This window comes from Rousettus aegyptiacus, unplaced genomic scaffold (assembly GCF_014176215.1).
Source record: "Rousettus aegyptiacus isolate mRouAeg1 unplaced genomic scaffold, mRouAeg1.p scaffold_m13_p_7, whole genome shotgun sequence".
Classification (NCBI taxonomy): domain Eukaryota; kingdom Metazoa; phylum Chordata; class Mammalia; order Chiroptera; family Pteropodidae; genus Rousettus; species Rousettus aegyptiacus.
The window spans coordinates 47307055-47328446 of NW_023416310.1; the positions used below are offsets into that span (position 1 = coordinate 47307055).

The following is a 21392-nucleotide window of genomic DNA, read 5'->3' on the forward strand; positions in this document are numbered from 1 at the left end:
CAATCTGAATTCAGTGGCATATTAAAAGGAATATAACCATTACCAAATGAGATTTATGCCAGGAAGGACAAGTTGGTTCAACATATGAAAATTAATCAATGTATATGCCATATTAATAGAATTAAGTGGGGAAACCCATATGATCATCTCAACTGATGCAGAAAAATTATTTGACAAAAGCCAACATTCTTTTATGATGAAAACACACGACAAAATAGGAATGGATGGGGACTTCTTCAACATATAAAAATGCATAGTTAACATCATATTCAATGATGTAAAAGACTAATAACTTTTTCCCCCAAATCAGGAAAAAGACAAGGATGCCTGTTTTTACCACTTCTCTTCAACTCTGCCCTGGAAGTTCAAACTAAAGCAATTAGGCAAGAAAATGAAATAAAAGTCACCTGAATTGAAAAGGAAGAAGTAAATGTACCTCTGTACACAGATGACATTAACCTTATTTGTGGAAAACCTGAAAAATACACAACACACACATACACACGCGTGTTAGAGTTGATAAATTCGGAAAAGTTACAGGACACAAAATCAACACATAAAAACTAGTTACATTTCTATATACTAGCAATGAACAGTCCAAAAAGGAAATTAGAAAAAAAAATTCCCTTAAAATAGCATCAAAAAGAAAATACTTAGGAATTAAGTTAGCTAAGGAGGCAGAAGACTTACATACTGAAAACTACAAAACATTGCTGAAAGAAATTAAAGAAGACCTAAATAACATGGAAAAATATCCCATGTTCATGCATTGGAAAACTGATATACAGAGTCAATGGAATCCCTATCAAAATCCCAATGCATTTTTTTTTGTCTTTTCAGAAATAGAAAACCCCATCCTAAAATTCATATAGAATTTCATAGGACCCTGAATAGCTACAACAATCTTGAAAAAGAGGATAAAGTTTAAGAACTCATACAAGTTACTATAAAGCTACAGTGGTCAAAACAGTATGATACTGGCATATGAGTAGACATATAGACCAACAGAGTAAAATTGAGAGCCCAGATGTAAATCCTTACATCTATGGTCAATTGATTTTTAACAAGGGTACTAAGACCCTTCAATGGCGGGAAAGGTCAGTCCCTTCAACAAAATATTATGGGGAAATAGGGTATCCACAAAAAACAAACAAACAAATGAAGTTGGACCTTCAGCTCATGGCATATACAAAAATTAATTCAAAATGGATCATAACTTACATTTAAGAGCTAAAACTATAAAACTCATACAGTTGTGCAACCATCACCATAATCCAGTTTTAGAACACTTCTATCACCCCAGAAAGTTCTTTCATGCTGATCTGCAGCTACCTCTTGCTTCCACCCTCAGTCTTGGGTAACCATTGATTTGCTTTCTGTCGCTATTGTTTTGCTTTTTCTAGAAATTTTGTATAAATGGAATAGTAAAAATACACGATTTGTGTCTGGCTTCTTTCATGAGGTTCACCTATGTTGTAGCATGTATCAGGACTGTTCCTTTTATTGCTGAGTAGTATTCCACTGTATGGATACACCACTTTTTGTTTATCTATTCACCAATTGATGGACATTCAAATTGCTTCCACTTTGGGGCTATTGTGAATAACGCTACTGTGAACACTTGCATACAAGTCATCTTTTCATTTCTCTTGGGTAGATGCCTAGAAGTGGAACTGCCAGTCAATCACCTAAATTTTATAATTAATGCTTTACCATAGTTGCTTTATAACATATACATCCATCTAGGTCATCCCTCTATTCTTCCATTAATGCACCTAACTTTTTGGATGTATTTTAAAGTAAATGGAAGACATAAAAATACATCTACCTAAATTCAAGTAATTTTTTAAAAGGATTAAAGACTAGGTCTTTAGAATATTTTTAGATTTACAGAAAAATTGTGAAGGTACACCCACACCCAACTTCCCCTATTAAGATTTTACATTAGTTTGGAACATTTATTCACAACTAATGAATCAATATTGATATATTTTATTAACTGAAGTCAACACTTTACTCAAATTTCTTTAGTTTTCACTTAATAGTCTTTGTTTCTGTTCCAGGATACCATATTATATTCAGTCACCATGTCTCCTTAGTGTACTTTTCTTAATGAGTTACTCAGGCTTTCTTTGTTTTTGATAACCTTGACATTTTTGAGGAGTGCTGGCCAAGTATTCTGTAGAGTTTCAAAATTTAAGTTTGTGTAATGTCTTTCTCATGATTATACTGGGCTTGCTGGTTTGTGGGGGAGGAAGACCACAGTGCTAAAGCAACATTCTCATCACATAGCAAGGCTACATGCTATCAACATGGCTCATGTTGATGGTGAACTCGACCTCCATGACTGAGGTAATTTTTATTAGGCTTCTCCACTATATTGTTACTCTTTTCCTCCCTATTACATACTATACAATTTGGAAGGAATTCACTATGCATAGCCCACACTTAAAAAGAGATGAGCTATGCTCCACCTTCTTAAAAAGGTAGTATCTGCATGTTATTTGAAATTATTCTGTATATTTGTCTATTGTCCTCCATTTATTATTTATCCCATGTGGACTTGTGGATAATTATTTTGTACTTTGGGTTATAATCCAATACTAAGTGATTTGTTGCTCAATTTATTCTGCTTTGGCCACTGGGAGAACTTTCAGTTGCCTTCCGAGCCTATTTGACACACCCCTGTCATTGTGGGTTGTTTTTTTAAATCACCTTTTAAACCTTCTGCCACTACAAGATGCTTCAGGTATTTCCTGCACCAGTTCTAGAATCAGCCATTTCTCTAGGGAGCCCTGGTTCTTTTGTTGGGAATGGCGTTAGAAACGAGGGTCTCAGCACTGGGTATGCTTATGTCTCCTGAGGCGTCTTTGCTTCTTGGCCGTCTCAGAGGGGCAGAGCTTGGAATTACATCAGTGTATACACACATATCTATAATCATTTGTCTATTTACTCTTCTGTGTCTATGTTAAGCTGTATATGAGTTCATACCTTTGTCTCCATTGCTAAATCTGTCTTCAAATGGTTCACTCTTGCCTTCCGCCCTGCTCGTTTACTTGCAAATCCCCATTCCAACAGCAGAGTCATACAGTAACAGAATCGTTGCCCTCACAAGACAATTCAGCTAATTTACTTCTTCAGAAGTTTCCAGCAAATAAATGTATCTGTAAGCTACCATGAGTTGTTAGAAAGTCCTGCTATTTTGCTATTATCATCTGAAAAGTAAAATGTCAGCGTGTTCTTTTAGTCAAATGGCCTTCTTAACGTGTAATAACCATTTTATCCTGTTTGAATGTCTTCTGTAACTACATGACAAAGCAATTCCAGAGTATCTTGTACATCACATAGTTTGCTTTGGCTGGAGAATATAGAAAAGGCCTACTTTCTGTTTATTAATCCATGGTGCTGTCTTGCTTTTTTAAAAGGCTGATTGTTTCTGCATATTCAAGTGTCTGCTGTATAAGATATACAAGTAGGACATTTAATAATATCATTAATTTTTTTATACACAGTAGATATTAATTCTAAAAACTTTTTTATGAAGGAAATTTTGTATCTTCATCAAATGTCAAAAATCCTTCATCTTCTACCACTAAAAATAGTCCGCAGTCTGTGCCAATATCTTTGTCAAGCTCTGTTTATATTCTTGCATGGGCTCAAAAGTAGAAGGAACTATCTTCTTGAGATATTTTTATAAAGTCTGTTGTTTTGAAATTTGGTAAGAACGGAATGGGTTTGGGATATCTAAATTTTTCTGGCTTTCTCCTCTTATTCATAGTCTACATTCTTTGTTACATCTGGGTCGAAGTTACTTTATCGTGGATGCTGTTTTACATGATTTCAGAGTTTTCCTCCTCATAAACCTTGGCCATAACAGAACGCTCTATCCCTATACCTTATAGCCCTCTGGAGCCCTTTATTCAACAAGGAAAATCTGTAGAGGCAATGACTTATAGATTGATGCTACAGTGATTTAAAAGACTGCTCAGAAACACTTATGCAATTCATATGAAAAGAATAAAGAGATTACTATGATGGTAAGTGAAAATATAAAACTTGGAAATAGATCCAGGAGTTCAAATGGACTATGGGGCATCTACTTAAAGAGACTAAAATGAGTAATATTATAGAAAGATGTCCCTAAACTGAAGAAAGATTTGAGTCTTCATAACAAAAGGGCCATGAACTAAATCACCATGAAAACACAATATTCTCAATAAATCTTTGTTATAAATTTTGAAATGATAAAAATAAGAGCTACATTTAAATATATCAAGTAGACTCTTAAAGTTTCAAGCATAAGTAAAAAATTCTGTACAGACTCAATCAGGAACAAAATGGGTTACCTACAAAATAAAAAAAAAAAAAAAAACAGAGCAACATCAGACTGCTTTGGGGACAACAGAAAATGTTAGAAAGGTGATAGATCATCATTTCAGAGTATCAAATTTAAAATATTATGAGTCAATAATTCCATGCCCTGTTAAGAGAGGACAATAGAAAGACACTTTTATACATTCAAGGGCTCAAAAAGAAAGCGATTATATACTATCTGAAAAAAACTCAAAGAAATACTCCAGTTGACTGAGAAATAAATCAAAGAATTCAAACAGATAGAAGATGTGATAAAAACATAGAAAACCATTGAGACCAGAAAACATTAGTTAGTGCTTAAATCCTTTGTTTCCATGCTTATGAAACAGTAAGGTGTCAAAAATAATATCTGAAGGCAGTGTATAAAATTAAATCTTAATAAGATGAATCTAGAAGCCACATACATTTTTTAAAACACTGGTGCCTGGGAAAGTGTGGAGAAGGAATTTAAAATGTGCTAAATCTCTCATAATATGAAGACCTAATATTAATAATATCTGATGTTCAGTGAATTATAAAGCAATGTATTAAGTGCTTTATATTTAGCTGCTTTATTCCACCCTTTATAAACACAGGGATTATCTGAGTCAACCATTTCTTCAGAGGCCAGCCCATTTCACCATTCATGTCAGGCACTCAACAAATACTTGCACAATGCTGAATAAGCAAGCCTATAAAATAAGCAAGATTAGCATGTTATTGTGACCTGGTCAAGACTGCACAAGTAAGGGGTGGAGCCAGGATCCCAACCAGGCCTGTTTGCCTCCAAAATCCAGAGTAATATTGTTTCCCCCAAAATATAATGTTTTGCTTTTAGTATTGATAGAGAAATAAAAGTTCACACATTTTTCTTTTATTTTAAAAGTAACCATTGGTAGGCTAAAAATAAGATATACAACTTCCAAATAGGGAAAAAATTAAGTAAAGTAAAACAAAACAAAAAACTTGAGTGAAAAAAAAAAACACAAAAGAGCTGTGGATGAAAAAAGGGGTTCTGTGGAAAGTAACTGCACAGGGTTCTCTGATCACAAATTCCTAACTGGGCAGGTCATGCTGAGCAGTCATGCCCCAGGCACATAACTTCTTTAGCAAACAAGGGTTTATCTTTGCCAGAAGTAAGCCCTGTCCATTGTTTCTGTGTACCTAGGTTAACACACCTTTGAAATAAACCATAACTACCCACAAGAGAACACATAATCTCATTAATTATCCTGTAATCCAGTCCCTGCCTTGCTTTCTCCCACCTCCATGTAATCTTCTTTACTTTCCCTCCTTACTTTCGAATGCATAAAAGAAGATGCAAAATTGTTATTCTCAAAGCGTTTATCTCAGTGTGTCGAGATCTTGTGTCCAAGTGTATCCTCTCTGGGGTTCAAATAAATTTTTATAAAAATTCTCTACAGGTTGGGACATTCTCACATTGATAAAGCTTAGAAATAGGAAGCTTAATCAAAGAGCATGAGTAAACGACTCATAAAAGAAATGAAAATACACAATCTTACTGAAATCTAAAGAACTAAAAGAAAATTAATATGGTGAAATGGATAGCTTATATGCTATTAGGTGGAGTATAGGATTGTTCGAGCCTCTTTACAGGTCTTCTGGGAAATATCTATTAAACTGCATATTAAATTGGCACTTTGACCAATTTCTGAGGCTTAATTTTTTTTATTATACAATTTTTCAAATATATGCAAAAGAAAGGGAATGATATAATGGACCACAATATACCCGTCAAAGAAAGTCTAAACCTATAGAAAAAATTTTTTTAATTTATTAGAGTTTACTTGAGCCAATCTGAAGATGTTCCCAGAAGCAAGATCTCAATAGACTGAAAAAATGCTCCAGAAAAATGGCTGTATTATGGTTCATTTGATACATTTGGAATGAAAAGAGAATAAGTAAGGAAGGTTACATAAAATCCATTGCTGGCAGATTAAGGAGGTGGGAGAAAGCAAAACGAGCAAATCTCCAGGACTGCATAAAGAACAATATAAAAAAAATATATCTTTTACATTGGTGGGTACAAGATAGTTAAAGTTTAACATTTACAGTAACTAGAAATGGTATGTGGGCAACAAAATAATAACACAGAGTTTTGGTATATGTGCTCCTGTGAGGGTGGTTAGGCCTCAAGGGGTCTGGAAAAGGAAATTACCTGCATTTCCAAGGTATGTTACTGCAGACGCATGAGAACAATGGACAGGGCTCACTTAACATAAAGATGAACCTTTTACTAAGAAAGCTATAGGCCTTGGGTGTCCAGTTAGGAATTTATGATCAGATCATCCTGTGTGGTTGCTTCTGTGGACACTGAGCTTGTCATAGCATAATGCTCTATCCCTACACACACCTGTAGCCCTCTGCAGGCCTGTCAAGTAGCCTCCTGAGCTTGTCAGGTTTGCTGCATTGCCCCTTTTTCATTCACGTACCCATCATCTAGATTCAATAATTCAATAATTACCAAGATTTTGCTTTATCTCTCCGTTTTCTTCCTCCCCTTCTCTTCTTTTCATTCTGCTCCTTCTCCTTTTTTTTTTTTTTGTTACTTGGGTATTCTAAAGCATATCCCAGACTTCATGTCACTTTAATTCATCTAAAAAATTTAATCATTTTCTTACATAACCATATCCCATTACGCCTAAAAAGTTAATAATAAATCATCGACATCATCTAATGCCCAAACCATATCGAAATTTTCTAAATTATCTGAAACAAAATGTTTTTACATTGCTTTGTTTGAATCAGAATTCCAACAAGATCCATATTATTGAGTTGTCATGTCTTTTTAATATAAAACAGTCCTTCCCACCTTTTTTTTTAATGCCACTGACTCAAAGAAATAGATCAATGTTCTGTAGAAGTCTCACGTTCTGGATTTTTCACTTCCTTAATTTATTCTTCAATTTTGTTTTTTATTATTGGATTGTAAGTATGGTTAATTTTTTAAAAAACTTTACCATTTAGAAATCATTTCAGATTTTTAAAGAGTTGCAAAAATAATATCAAGAAATCCTGCATCCCTTTAACCCAGATTTCCTAAATGTCAACATTTTATCACACTTGCTTTATTGATTCTATTTTTGTTCTGAAACGTTTGTGGGTAAGTTGCAGATAAGGTTCCCTTCGCCTCTAAATACTTCAGCATATTTCCAACAACAGTTCGATGGTCAAAAGCAGGAAATGATACATTGCCAGTAACCTACAAATCTTATTCAAATTTCACAAATTTTTCTCCTAACGTCCTTTATCAAGTTTAGCCTTTTAAATCTATTGTAACGTATTTCTTACCTTTCAGACATTTGTACCTTTAAAAAAATGTTACTGCAATTTCTATTGTGGTAGTTCCCAAACTTGCTTGCACATTAGAATTGCCTGGAGACCTTTTAAAAATTTCCAGATAAAATTCTTGAGAAAGAAGAACAATGCTTCTGTATGTCAACTTATATTACAAGGCTATAGTAATTAAAACAGGAGGGTATTGGCATAAAAAGGCACATAAATCAATGGAACAGAATAGGGAGCCCAGAAATAAACCCACACATACATGGTCAATTTACAACAAAGAAGCTGAGAATATACAATGGGGAAAGGACAGTCTCCTCCATCAGTGGTGTTGGGAAAACTGGACAGCCACACGGGAAAGAATGAAACCGGATCACTAAGTTACACTATACACAAAAATCAACTAAAAATGGATTAAAGACTTAAATGCAAGACCTGAAACCATAAAACTCCTGGAAGAAAACATAGGTGGTGAGTTCCTTGACATAGTTCTTGGAAATGATTTTTTTGAATCTGAAACCAAAGGCAAAAGCAACAAAAGCAAAAATAAACAAATGGGACTACATCAAACTAAAAAGCTTCTTTCTGCACAGGCAGGAAACCATCGACAAAATGAAAAGGCAACCTACTAAATGGGAAAAAAATAACTGCAAATCATTTATCTGACATAAGGCTAATATCCAAAGTATATAAAGGATACATTCGACTCAATAGTAAAAAGAAAAAAACAAGAAATCCATTAAAAAATGGGCAGAAAGTACGAAAAGACATTTTTCCAAAGAAGACAGACAGATGGATGACAGGTACATGAAAAGATGCCCAACATCACTAGTCAACACAAAAACGCAACTCAAAACCACAATGAGACATCACTTCACACCTGTTAGAATGGCTATTATTAAAAAAAAGACAAGAAATAACAAGTATAAGGATATGGAAAAAAGGGAACCCTCGTGCACTGTTGCTGGGAATGTAAATTTATGCAGCTACTATGGAAAGCAGTATGGAAGTGCCTCAAAAAATTAATTATAGAATTACCATATGATCCAGCAATTCCACTTCTGGGTATTTATCCACAGAAAAGGAAAACACTAATTCGGAAAGATATATGCACCCCCACATTCATTGTAGCATTACTGAAAACAGCCAAGACATGGAAATAGCTTAAGTGTCCATCAATGGATAAATTGTGAGAAATATATATATGAATATTATTCAGTCACAAAAATGAATGAAATCTTGCCATTTGCAACAAACAACATGGACAGACCTTGAGGGCATTATGCTTAGTGAAATAAGTCAGACAGACAAATACTGTATTTTCTCACTTATATGTGGAATCTGAAAACACAAACAAAACCCAAGCTCATAGTCACAGAAAATAGGTTGGTGGTTGCAAGAGGCAGGGGTGAAGAGGGTGAGAGAAATAGGTACACTTTTTTTTAGTTTAAATAAACTGAATAAAAAATGCTCCCGAGTCCAGGCCTGTGGGACATGGCATCACTGTTTTTGAAGTACCCCAGTGATTCCAGTGTGCAGACAAATTCCGCAACCATTGTGCCGTTGTTAAAAGAATTCTATGGCCTGTGTTGCCTCTGAGATATTACTCACAAATTACTGAACTATTACTTGAAATGAGACTGGCAGTGGGGGACAGTGTGGGGCAGATAATAATCTGCATCGGAAAATAATTTTCCAGGATCTCTCCCAAACCATGCAAACCACACGCTCCTTGGGGGCTGTTTCCCAAAGGTTCCTCCTAGAAGCAGCAAAGTTTAGAAGAAGCTGGGTCTGATTTTTCACCATCCTTTCATCCTTTCTTCAAAGCCTGGCACATGGCAGAAATTCAATAAATGTCAAATAGATGAATGGATGGATTGTGTTTTCACCGACCTGTTTTCTGAGGCCTGGAGAAAAGGGAGAAGCTACGGAAAATTATTTAAACAGTAGGCTGTTGGGTCAGTACAGGAGACTTTAGCTTTAGAGCAATCAGATGTAAGATCTTTTACTTCCATTGTTTTCAGATAAGTGAAAAGCAGGGCAGCTTTAAATGGTATACACGAACACACAGAGTCCTACCTGTATTAACATATCAAAAGCCTCCTGACCCCTCCCCAGGTCCACTTCTCCACAATCCAGCACAATGCTTGCACTGTTAAATGTCTGGACTCTCACCAGTGGGTAAGAATTCAGCTTTGCATCAAAAGTAGGAAACACAAACGTCTACACCTGTGAGGGTTGAGGGTCCTGGCAAACTGAGTGCACTGTTTCTCTTTCCCAAGAGGCACTGCTGCTCATCTCAACCAGCACACATTTTGCCTGACCCACTCATTAGTCAAAAGAAGCTGGAAAGTCTGGTATTATGTAAAATCTTCCACTTTAGAAACATTGCTTCAAACTTAAAAAGAAAAAAGCCCTATTTGAGCCAAACAAAGCACAGCTGTAGACTATCTGGGCACCACTGTGGCAGGCAGAATTCTTAAAAAGATTGGTCGTAGATATTGGAGAACCAATACACCTGGAAGATAAAAACATATGTTTGGTGTTACCACATACAATTGCAATAAATTCTACAATGTTCTAGCTTCCAATTCTAATTTAATCTTACAGATCTTTTCCCTTAACTTCCTTGAATTCATACTTGGTTTCTTTTCTCTAACATTATTAGCATAATTACTCGTTTTCTTTGTCCTATTACATAAAATAGTTTCAAAATAATACTATACATATTAATGATAATAAATCTACTAAATGAAGTTTAAGGTTTCTTTGCAGTTTTATTCTTGGGTTATGTTCCACGAAGATGTGCAGTCCAAAATGAAAAAAGTTTACGGCAAAGGCACCTATGTCGACAGCGAAAAGCCCCCTCCACACCCCAAATTGTTTTGGTGTTGGTAATGATAATACACAGCACAAGGAAGTTTGTTTTTCCAGAAACTTCGAAGTTAATCCCTAGAGGAGGAAAGAGCCCTGTGAGGACTTGGGCTGAGTTATCTGAGGTTACTTACCGCCCTCGCTAAATTCTGAAGACCCCCTCCTTTAAGGAGATTTGTAGCCAGTTTCTCCATCTTAACTCTCTCCTTGAAAAAAGACGGAAATACGGGTTTTCTGAAGCACAGATCTGGACAGGGCATTGGCTATCACCTCCGTAAACCTGAAGCTGGGAGTAGATGGAATGGCCAACTAGGAAGAGCGTAGAATGAGTGAGTGCAGAATCCCGGGGTACACAGAACTTTAGAGAGTGGCGTAGCCAGAAATCTGAGAGGCAGGGGAACCGGGGCCAGCACCACGCTGCTCAGAGCTTGGTAAGGGAGAAGAGGTTTTACATCACTGGGAGAAGCGACTATGGTTCTCCCGCAGGTAGCGCCTGTAACGCACAGGGAGGTGAGCTCCCCAAGCCCAGCAGGGATCCCAAGCCCTAAACTGCCATGGGCTTCATTTAGGACTGACGCTGGCCTCGTACGTGGACGCCCAGCACGGAGCAAGATAGCCTGACCAGCAGGAGGTCACTTGTGCCAGAAAGTTGGGTCTGGACGTGGGAGGAGAATGCATCCCAGCTGAGGACTGAACGTCTGGCAGTGCTCAGCTTGGAACCGGCCTAGCACTTCCAGGGGGAGCCGCGCCTCCACGCCCTTTTCGGTTAGTCCTTTCGCGCGGACTCCTACGGGGCAGACCGCCCCACCTCAGCAACCAGAGGCCGAGCCGCAAGCCCTGGGTTCCCGCCCCGCGGGGCGGGGCGCCTGCCGCGGCACCGCCCCCCGCGGGGGCCCGGCTTCCAGCAGTTTCTGAGGTTTCTGCGTGAGAAAGTGCGTAAAATGGAGGTCGGCCTGAAGGGTGGCCTGGGACGCGTCGCGTGCGTGCTTACCGGGGCCTCCCGCGGCTTCGGCCGGACGCTGGCCCTGCTTCTGGCCCCGATGCTGTCCCCAGGCTCCATGCTGGTCCTAAGCGCCCGCAACGATGAGGCGCTGCAGCAGCTGGAGGCCGAGCTGGGCACTGGGCAGCCCGGCCTACGGGTGGTGCGGGTGCCCGCCGACCTGGGCTCCAAGGCCGGCTTGCAGCGACTTCTCGGCGCCCTGCGCGAGCTCCCCAGGCCCGAGGGGCTGCAGCGGGTGCTGCTGATCAACAATGCAGGTAAGACGCCCGCCTGAGGAGGAGGGAGGGGGCGGACTCCCCGGGTGAGCGCTCGGAATGCGCAGGGAGTGTTCTTTCCTTTCTCCCTCTCACCGCCCCCACCGCTTGGAATTTTAACGGGGACAACAGGGAGTCAGAAAAGACGCCCGAAAGACTTAGTTGTTTCAGCAAGGTGTGGAGGAGGACTCAGTGCTGCCGAATCGGCTCATCTCATCCTTCCACCCCGCCAACACGCACACACACTCTCTCTCTCCTCTCTCCCTCTCCTCTCTCTCTCCTCACCCCTCCCCCACCCTCCTCTCTCTCGCCCCCTCTCTCGCCCCCTCCCGCTCTCCGCGCTCTCTCTCTCTCTCTGTCTCTGTCTCTGTCTCTGTCTGTCAGCAATGTGGGGTACGTGGGTGCCCATGGTTTCTGAGTGTGTGTGCACGCGCACAGAGCTGGGAAGAGAGGCATCTTCAGAAGTCTTTATGAGACTTCTCAAGTCTGGATGGGAAGGGGGTTTGGGGAGGAATTTGGAGAGCTGGGGGAAGAGAAAGCCCTACTTGTACTAGTTGATTCTTAATGTGTGGTATTGCAGGCACTCTGGGAGATGTGTCCAAAAGCTTCGTGGACCTGGCCGACCCAGATGAAATAAACAGCTACTGGGCTCTGAACTTGACTTCTATGGTCTGCCTGACTTCCAGTATCCTGAAGGCCTTCCCTGACAGTCCTGGCCTCAGCAGGATTGTGGTTAACATCTCATCCCTCTGTGCTCTGCAACCCTACAAGGGCTGGACACTGTACTGTGCAGGGAAGGCTGCCCGTGACATGATGTTCCAAGTCCTGGCCACAGAGGAACCTAGTGTGAGGGTACTGAGCTATGCTCCAGGTAGGTGGAGCATTACTGCCATCCCTGTCCTCCAGAACCAGCTGGTTCCCCTATGGGGGCTGCTCACGGGGGCTAGTCTGTCCCCTCTGGGAAAGGGCCCACAGCGTATATTGTCCCTGAATCATGATCTGTCACTCCTTAAAGAAAATAAATATAGACTCCAAGGAAGTTAGAGCTGGCAGGGTTAGGGAGCCATAGAGAGAGAGTGGGGTGCTGCCTGGACTGGAGGGTGGGGCCAGAAAATCTGAGACATTAGAGTTTGAGAGACAATTAGGGTTTAAATTCCAACCCTGTACCCCATTTCCTTATATAAAATAAGGAAGATCCCACCTGTTTCTCAGGGCAGTTTGGAGGACTGAATGAAGTAATATATGTGAAAATAATCCCCATCTATGAAGTACTGTCTAACTGTTAGATAGGACTTACCACACTGTATTATCTTCATGTATATAGTTCTCTCTCTTGGTAGGAAAGCCTCGAAGGCAGGAACTGTTTCTTGAAGTGCCCACTGAGTCAGTCTGCAGAAAATAATAGTCGAATGAAGAACAGATAGACATTGTTGAATCCCGAATTGTGCTGGGACATTGGGGAGGGAGGCGCTGGGGAAAATAAGATAGGGCCCCAGAAGTTAAAGTGTAGGGGGTCTTGTAACACTTTGTCTAGTTTCTCACCACTGTACCATGATGCCACTGTGCCTTTCTTAAAAGTGAGGCTTCTATCCTAGGCTCAAGGTTACTGGAATAGAAGGTTGTAACATAGCTGTGGTGTAATGTCTGAGCAACTTAGTGATCCAGTAGTCTATTCCCCTTGGCACCCTGGGGTCAAAGCTTAGATGTTGCAGAGCCAGGATCAAAGTTTGCCTCCAGCTCACAATCAGTGTCATTTCTACTTCCTCATGCTCTGCAGTACCAAGTCCTCCCTTCCTGACACATACACAGTTATTCTTCCAGCCAGCATTCAACTCAGCACCAACTGTGAGCTCAGCCTAGGATTCAATCAACTGAGCAATAAAAACCATAGCCAGGAGTGGAGCAGACTCCAGAATGCCATGTGACTGGGTTAGATCCTAGGAGACTGACTGACTGCCGGAGAATTAGGAGGCAGTTGACCTTTTTTTCATGGCCACCAAGGCCTGGATGAAGGCTGAGACCAGTCGGGTTTTCATTTTAGTCTCTGGGAGAATGTTCTAACAGGTGTCCAAAGGGAGAATGGGCTGATTAGAAAGGTAGCAGTACCCACTTACCAAGGCACACAGCTACTTGAAACACATTCAAAGATCAGGAGGCCAGTTCTCCTTCCAACCCTGAGATTCCTCATTTTCTGCTTCTGAGGCCCATAAACTCCAAATTCCGGGGTGCTGTGATTCCTACATTAAACATAGAGTACCTGTAAGAGTTCACTGATGTCACCTAGGAGGAGGCACTGGCTGGACAGGAGATGGTAATCTTGGCTGTACATGCAGTTGTGTAGAGGGACCATGTTCAGTGGGCAGTGGAATTTGAGTGAGTCTGGAGCTCAATAGTGACAGAGTGGAGCCTTTGGTGACCCTGACCTCACATGTCAGCCAAGACGAGGTGTTGCCTCTAGCCAGACATGACTCCACCCTACTTCACACACTGCAGGGCCCCTCCCTCATCTTCTGCTCTTCATCCTCTAGGGCCCATGTACACAGACATGCTGCGTTTGGCCATGGAGACCTCCGTGTACCCAGACTTGCGAAAACAATTGGAGGAGTTAAAGACAAAGGGGAAACTGGTGGATTGCAAGGTATCAGCCAAGAAACTGCTAAGCTTGCTACAAGAAGACACGTTCAAGTCTGGAGTCCATGTTGACGTCTTTGATCCATAAGCCTTGGCTTCCTGGGGCTCTCTTCCTCCTCTTTCAGGCACTCTCAGGAGCCCTACTCCCGCACTCTGCCACAGTGGCACCACCGGCTGTGCTTTACAAAGATAAGCGCTGGTGCCTGCTCTCCTGCCTCAGACTCTGTAACCTGTGCCTGCTTCAGTCACTGGGGTGCCCGGTTCTCAGGGGTGTGTGTTGCGCACCCTGAGTTAGGAGGCTTGAAAGAGAAGTTATGATGGTGATTTCTCCAGGACTGAAATTTTAGGGATGGGAAAAGCAGGACAAGAAGCTGAAACATTGAGAAGGGGTTGGGTCTCTTGCCCATGGCCAGTCCTCAGGGAGGGGGTGGTAAGCCGTGTCAGATTGGAGGGCCCAGAGGATTCACAGACAGCCTGGCAGGGAGGGAAGGCAGTGCAGGTTCTGCCCCACAGGGATACCCCTTACTCCAGGACTCAGGACCTGTTGAATTTCATGACCTTGTCTAATGCAGTCTTCCTCCAGAATCTGCCCTTTATCCTCCAGATCAGGGAAAGGGACCCTTGAGAGCTGTCGTACATGTCAAAGGCAGATACAAATAAAATGTGAATTGTCCTTTATTAATGCCTGGAGTACAATAATGTCTTTGATGCATAGTCCATGACCTACTCCCTTGTTTACAGGGCCCAGGGCTGTTCCCGAGGCCATTAACCCAAACTCAGGGTGCTGGCCTTATTTCCTGGGGAGCTGTCTTGGGGCAGTGTGCCTTTTCTCACCGAGTCCCGCCCAGGTTCAAAGTTGGCCAAAATAGGTGTCCCCAGGCACCTGTTCTTTCTTCAAGCCTTTACCTGTACTGACCACAGTCTTTACTACCCTTTCCTCACCTTTGACTTGGTCAAAGAGCATCCAGCCTTTAGGGCCTGATTTGAGTCACTGCGGCCCCCAGGGAGGGGTCCTTGCCCTGGCTCTCGGTTTCCCATTTCTGACCCCTGATCTATATGCTCTAAATGAGTCCCAGCTTCTCTGGAGGCCTGTTGGGGGCCTTCCTGGTAATGTCCATCTGGCCCATGGTCCCGGTTTTCAGTGGGGTGGGCCTAGGACCAACATGCCTTAGGGGAAGGTGGGCAGGATTCCAAGAGAGGGAAACCCTGAGAAACCAGGGACATAACTAAACCCACCCTGTGGGTGGGTAGATGTGGGTGGGCTGGGAGCTCTGCAGTAGTGGTCTACAGTCAGCCCCTTGCAAGCTTATATTTGGGTAGGGAGAGCGTGGGCCCTGCCAGCCATCTCCGGGACAGCCCTGCATCTGATCATGCCGGAGAGAACTCTCTTTACTCCTTGTGCACAGCAGAGGGCGCACAGAGGCCGTGCCTCCTGGAGAACTAACTCCCTTTCGCTCTCCTGGCTGGAGCCAGGCCCTGGGCTGGAGCTGGCAGCACCCTGCTGGGTTCCCTGGGGGACTGAGCAACTCATGCTCATGCTCACTGGAGTCACGGTCGCTATACACAGATCCCTGCTCTGCCACTAACCAAATGTAACCCAGGGCAACTTGCTTCCCTGTGCCTCAGTGTCCTTATCTGAAAAATGTGGATTAAAATGTGGTGCCTCCCTCAAAGTGTCTGGTATTAAATGACCTAATGTAGCGCTCCCTAGCATCGTAGTATTTGCCCCACAGGTGCTAATATTATCCGTCACCTTTTAAGGTCAAGATCCAGGTCATCCTGGAGCCCCCCCTTGCAGCCTCATTTCCTCATGGCCCAGACGCCCTCCCCTTGCTGACGAGGGAAGAACTCTCACTGTGCTGCCCCTGTTCTAAGCCTTGGTAGGGTGGGCGTACAGTCTGGACAGCTTGTCCTGGACTCACTGGACCCTCGGGCAAATGCATGAGCCTTGGAGTCAAGAACCCTCGGTCTAACTTCCCTCCGTAATGGAGATACTGTAGAGTTCCGACAGGGTCCCGCTCTCTCTGGGCTTTAGTTTCCTTAAAACAGATGCGCTCTAAGATTCCTTCCTGCAAACCTTTCTCCAAGTGATTTCAAACATGGTCAGGCTGCACCTGAGGATGTCGGGTTTGCCCTTGCAGGTGTGGCTGGGCATTGGCGAATTTTTCCACCTGGCCCCTTGCTCCCTTCTGTCTAATAGGCATTGGCGAATTTTTCCACCTGGCCCCTTGCTCCCTCCCCTGAGACTGTGAGGGCAGTCAACGCCAGCCAGACCCCCTAGTGGATGCTCCCACAAGGTGGCTGAGGAGAGAGTGAGCCATCCTTGCTCCCCCACCCCGACCCTGAGGTCTTCGGCCTGTGGTGCTGGGTGGCAGGGCCAAGCCTGGATGTTCTCTCAGACTTTTGAAGTAGAGCTACCTCCCCACGCCCTCTCCCTGTCAGCCCCGTGTCCAGGACCTTGGGAGGAGTGCCGCTTGTCCCCACAAGGTGGCGATACCCTCACACCTGACACTTGTTCTCTCAGAGTCCGGGGATTTAGGAGCCTTGGGAATGACCCTAGCTAGACCTGTCTCTCTTTCTCCCTGTCCTCTAGGATCCCGGGCTCTCTGAGGCCCCAGGGAGCTGGGGAGGCAGAAAAGGCCAGGATCACTCTCCCTGTCAGGCCCCAAGGCCTCCTCAGTGACCCACAGGTCTGGCCACAGGGATTTCCCAGCCCTCACTCCTTAGCCTGGACTCCTCAGGTCCGTCACCCCTGGGGCACCAAAACTTTCTTGCCAGCCTCAGGGCCAAGAGCAGCCACTCACCAGAGGGGCGACCATCTGTGTTCCCAAAGTGCATGGCCTGGCCTTGGCCACCACACACAGGAGCACATGAAAGTACACACAATACATGCCTGCACATGCCCAGAGCCCAGCTGCCAGGTTGAGCGGGGCCTCAGATTAGCTGAAAAACAAATAAGGTTTCTCTTTGTCTTTGGTATGAATGGCTGGGCAAGGTTTTGGTTTTGTGTTTAATACCCCTGAGCTGGGGGCCAGCAGCTGGCCTGTGAGGAGCAAAGGAGTGAGGGGAATACTCCAGGCCCACCCCAGGGAGCTCCAGCACCTCTGTCCGTGACCATGACCAGATGGGACTAGGTTGGCCAGTAGCCGCCCCGCCCCCACCCCAACCCCTAATTCCTGTTCTTTGTCCCAGGAATACAGCGCAGGCTGGTGCCCGAGTCCATTGTTAGAGAAGCCCTGAGATGCCCAGCTGCTCCTCCCTCCCCATCTAGAGCCACCTCTTGGGGAAGTGCTCCATCCAAGCATCCGCACATGTCTCACCTGGAGCTGCAGAGTCTGAGAAACTGCCTTCTGGCCTCCTTCACATGAACCACAGCCTCTCCCCACAGAACATGGCCTCTTACGAGAACGTGTGTGTAGCATTTCCCAGCCACGCGGCCCATGGGCACATCCCCGTGTAACATGCCCAAGAGCGCTGAGCTGTGCTCCCTCACCACTGGGGTCCCGTGTGGTGACTCACCAGTGAAGAGCACTTCCAGTTGCCAGTGTGGGGAACCCACAAGGTAATGCCTCTGCAGTCCCCACAGCATCTCTCAGTGATCTGGGAGGAGGGCAATGGAGCAGGCCACTGGGCAGCTTGCAAGGAAGTTAGCTGAGGAATCACTTGGAGCCTAGGGCCAACTGAGGAAGCTTTAAAGGGTAGCTGAGGAGAGGATGGAGTGAGCCTTTCTTGTTCCTCCACCCCAACTCTGAGGTCTTCTGCCTGTGGTGCTGGTAGGCAGGGCCAAGCCTGGATGTTCTCTCAGACTTACAAAGTAGAGCTACCTCCCTGCTCCCATCCCAGAATTATTACTTCCCAGCAAGGCTCCCCTACCTTGCCTTTTGTCTCCCATTTTACCCATCCTCATGCACTCCCCCTCAGCCCTACCTGCTTTTAGTGTGAAAAGGGAGAGCCCTGGAATTCTACTTTCGGTGAGGGATTGTGGGAAAAGAGGAAGGGAAGGAGAAGGAAAGTTCCTTTTTACCTTTGGGGGCTCTACCTCTCAGGCCTAACCTCTTCCTCAGCAGACCCCACAGACTCAGAGAGATTCCTTAGCTGACTAACTTGGAAGCTTTCTGGGGGTCTCTTAGTCCACAGGCCCATCCCCCTAACCCCCCACCTGCAGGGAATGGGAACTGAGCGGCCTAGCATTCACTCCTCAAATCCGGTAACTTCTCGTGGGCTGCAGGAGTCTGTCTGGCCCATACTCTGGTTCAGGTCTTGGTCCGTTGCTACAGAGGTCTTTCCTGCCTGGGCTTTGTACTCTAAGCCCCAACTTGACCCAAGGGATCAAAGCCCTCAGGCTTAAGAGGCTGTGTATAACCCGCAGACTTTACACACTGAGGCATTGTTGAGTGGTTCAAGAACGAACGAATGAATGAATGAATGAATGAGTAAATGTGAGAGTGAGCACTCAAGTTAGCAACTGAATGCTGTCGCGACCCACTGCAATGTGTATAGTGAAGCATTTGAAGGGCTTGGGTGTGATGACTGGTGCCTGGGAGTTGGGCCTCTGCACACCAGCCTCAACTGTATGGGTCCCCACCCAGACCAGGCATTCCTACGTGGGGATTCAGGGCCCCCTTGGAATCCCTAAAGGAAAGCCCACATGTGGGTATTGTGAAAGTGGGTAGGGCTGACCTTTGTAAGAATCATTCAGGAGTTTTCCAAAAATCTCTCTGTCTCATTGCTCCTCTTTTACCCAGATGGTAATTCAGTGGATTTAGGTATGTCCCCGCTTTTTAATGGAGCATTAAAATGTGAGCTGTGAAAATTAGTAATTAATTTCAAAAGTGAGCTGTAAACCTTTTGAATCAGAGTGGTATTAGTAGTAATCAAAGGAGGCAGCCCCTCAGAGAAAGGAAAGTTCAGAGGACAGAGTCAGTATTAGGGGTTGAGGTTTGTCCAAGGTCATAATTAAGGATCAATATGTGACAAGTGAATGCTGTTGACACCCACTGCCATGTGTATAGTTACAGGGTCAGGGTCACTGTAAGACCAGATTTGAGGTCAGCACAGGACCACAACTAAGTTCTGTCTGTGGTAAGGTTTGCGAATATGGAGAGGGAGACAGGAAACTTTGAGAGGCAAAAGAGCCCTGCACTATTGGCTTTTAAAATGCTTATATAGACATAAATGGTGAGCGTGCCATTAGGAGGAGAAGGCCAGGCCTGAAGACAGTGACCAAGGCTGGGGGGCTGCTCTCAGCCACAAGACAGCCCAGATACCCCTGCCTCCTGTCCCCTGGACAGGAGCCCTCTGCACAGGGACAGCTCCATCATTATCTGGAACAAAATGGGCTTTCTCTGAGAGTTTATCCTGGGGCCTGCCTGGGTGGGAAAGGACAGAGAGCAGGGGCAAAGTAAGGGAGTTGAGAGGAGGTGAGTCTCCTGAGCACCCCAGGCCAAGACACGGAAAGACACATGAGAGTGAAAGACTGACACGGGATGAGCAGGACACAGAGGAAGATGGAGAGACATGGGCAGGAAAATAGAGACAGAAAGATTAGAAAATATAATAAGACAGATTCCGATGGAGAGAGAATGTAGGAGAAGCCACACACACTCACACACTCATACACTCTCTTTCTGTCACATACACACTCACACGCCACACCCGGGTGTGTGCTCACGCAGCCTCCCTGAGCCTCGCTGGAAATAATCCCGCTCTCGACGCCCGGGCCTCAGCTGCACAGGCAGCTCTGAGCTGTTACCTTGCACATCTGTCAGCTCCAAATGTAGAAGCTGTCGTAGGGTTGTGAGTGTGAGAGTGTGTCTATGCATGCCTATTCCTCCCAGAGAACTCTGAGGGCCTTCGCCTGGCAGAGGGAGATCCCTGAGGGCCCTGGAGGCTTTCCAGGAAGTCCATACCCTGGGAAGCAGACCCCACTCCTTCCAGTCCTGCACAGGGAGAGGCCCAGGGGCCACCCAGTTCTAGGAGCTAGCCAGCCCGCTGGGCTTGGCTTCTGTGTCCCGGCTTGTCTGCTTACAGCCATGTGGCCCTGGGCAGTTAGAACAGCTGGTTTCTTCACTTGTCAGGTGGGAATGTAAAGTAGCCATGCCACCTGAATCCCCAAGGGGTGATGACGAGCACCTGGTCTCATGCATGTTGGTATTCCTGGGACACCTTGGCATCCTGTCTGTTACAGGTAGGAATTCTGTCTGTGTCTACTCCTGACTTCTTAGGGTACACCTAGCACATAGGTCCCTCTGGTGGTACAGGGGACATGGCCCTCCTCTGGCCTGTTCTTCTCCCAGCTGCTTTTCCTACCAAAACTGAGGATGTGCATTGAGCAGTGACTCTTGGCTGCAGACATCTGAGAACTTCAGACCTTGAGCATCCAAGAGCAAAGAGGGTTGGCACAAAGTCTGGGGACACAGGAATGCTTAACCCTTTCTTGTAAGGATCCTTGAGTAGGCCCTGTGCCCTTTCTCTCTGGTGACCCTTTCCACGTTTTCAGCCCTCCCCCATCCCCCACATGTCAGGAAGTTTTTTAATGTGTTTTCATTCCCTCCTGCTTTAATCTAAGCTTATCATAATGAGCTTTTACAGTAATGAGAAAGAGGTCCCAGGAACTATCCAGAAAGTCCTCTTATTTTACACTCTAAGAGGAAACAGAAACCCTGGCCAAAGGGACCCAGCCCCTATGTCAGGCTCTTCCCACAGTACCATGCCCACCTAGGTCAGACCTTCCCAGACCTGCAGAACTGACTCTTTCAAGATATAGAGAGTACAGAGGCCCTGTCGCCCATCCCACAGGCTGGCAGCCTCACTCCTGCCCATTTTGACCCTCAGGCCTTCCTTCCCTCGTGCTCCCCTCAGATCCACTGTCCTTTCTGCCTAGAGGTTGGACGGGACATTCTAGGCAGGCTGCAGGTGCTTATGTTGCTCAAAGCAAGATGTTCTGAGGGAGGAAATGAAACCTAGGCCCTTAG

The 21392-nt window shown here is 44.5% G+C and overlaps 1 protein-coding gene and 1 long non-coding RNA gene across 2 annotated transcripts; one reads left to right on the forward strand and one right to left on the reverse strand.

Annotated features, from left to right (window-relative positions):
• Window positions 1-9638: 9638 nt before the first annotated feature.
• On the reverse strand, window positions 9639-11369 carry LOC107502941. Its single transcript, XR_001595111.2, has 2 exons — window positions 10668-11369; window positions 9639-10177 (listed from the first exon to the last, which is right to left on the reverse strand). It is a non-coding gene; the product is annotated as an uncharacterized LOC107502941 (long non-coding RNA).
• A 60-nt stretch (window positions 11370-11429) lies between these two features.
• Window positions 11430-15096, forward strand: SPR (sepiapterin reductase). Its single transcript, XM_016130709.2, has 3 exons — window positions 11430-11790; window positions 12368-12658; window positions 14316-15096. Exons 1-3 carry the CDS (start codon window positions 11475-11477, stop codon window positions 14504-14506), a joined length of 798 nt encoding a protein of 265 aa, XP_015986195.2. The 5' UTR covers window positions 11430-11474; the 3' UTR covers window positions 14507-15096.
• The last annotated feature ends 6296 nt before the right edge of the window (window positions 15097-21392 follow it).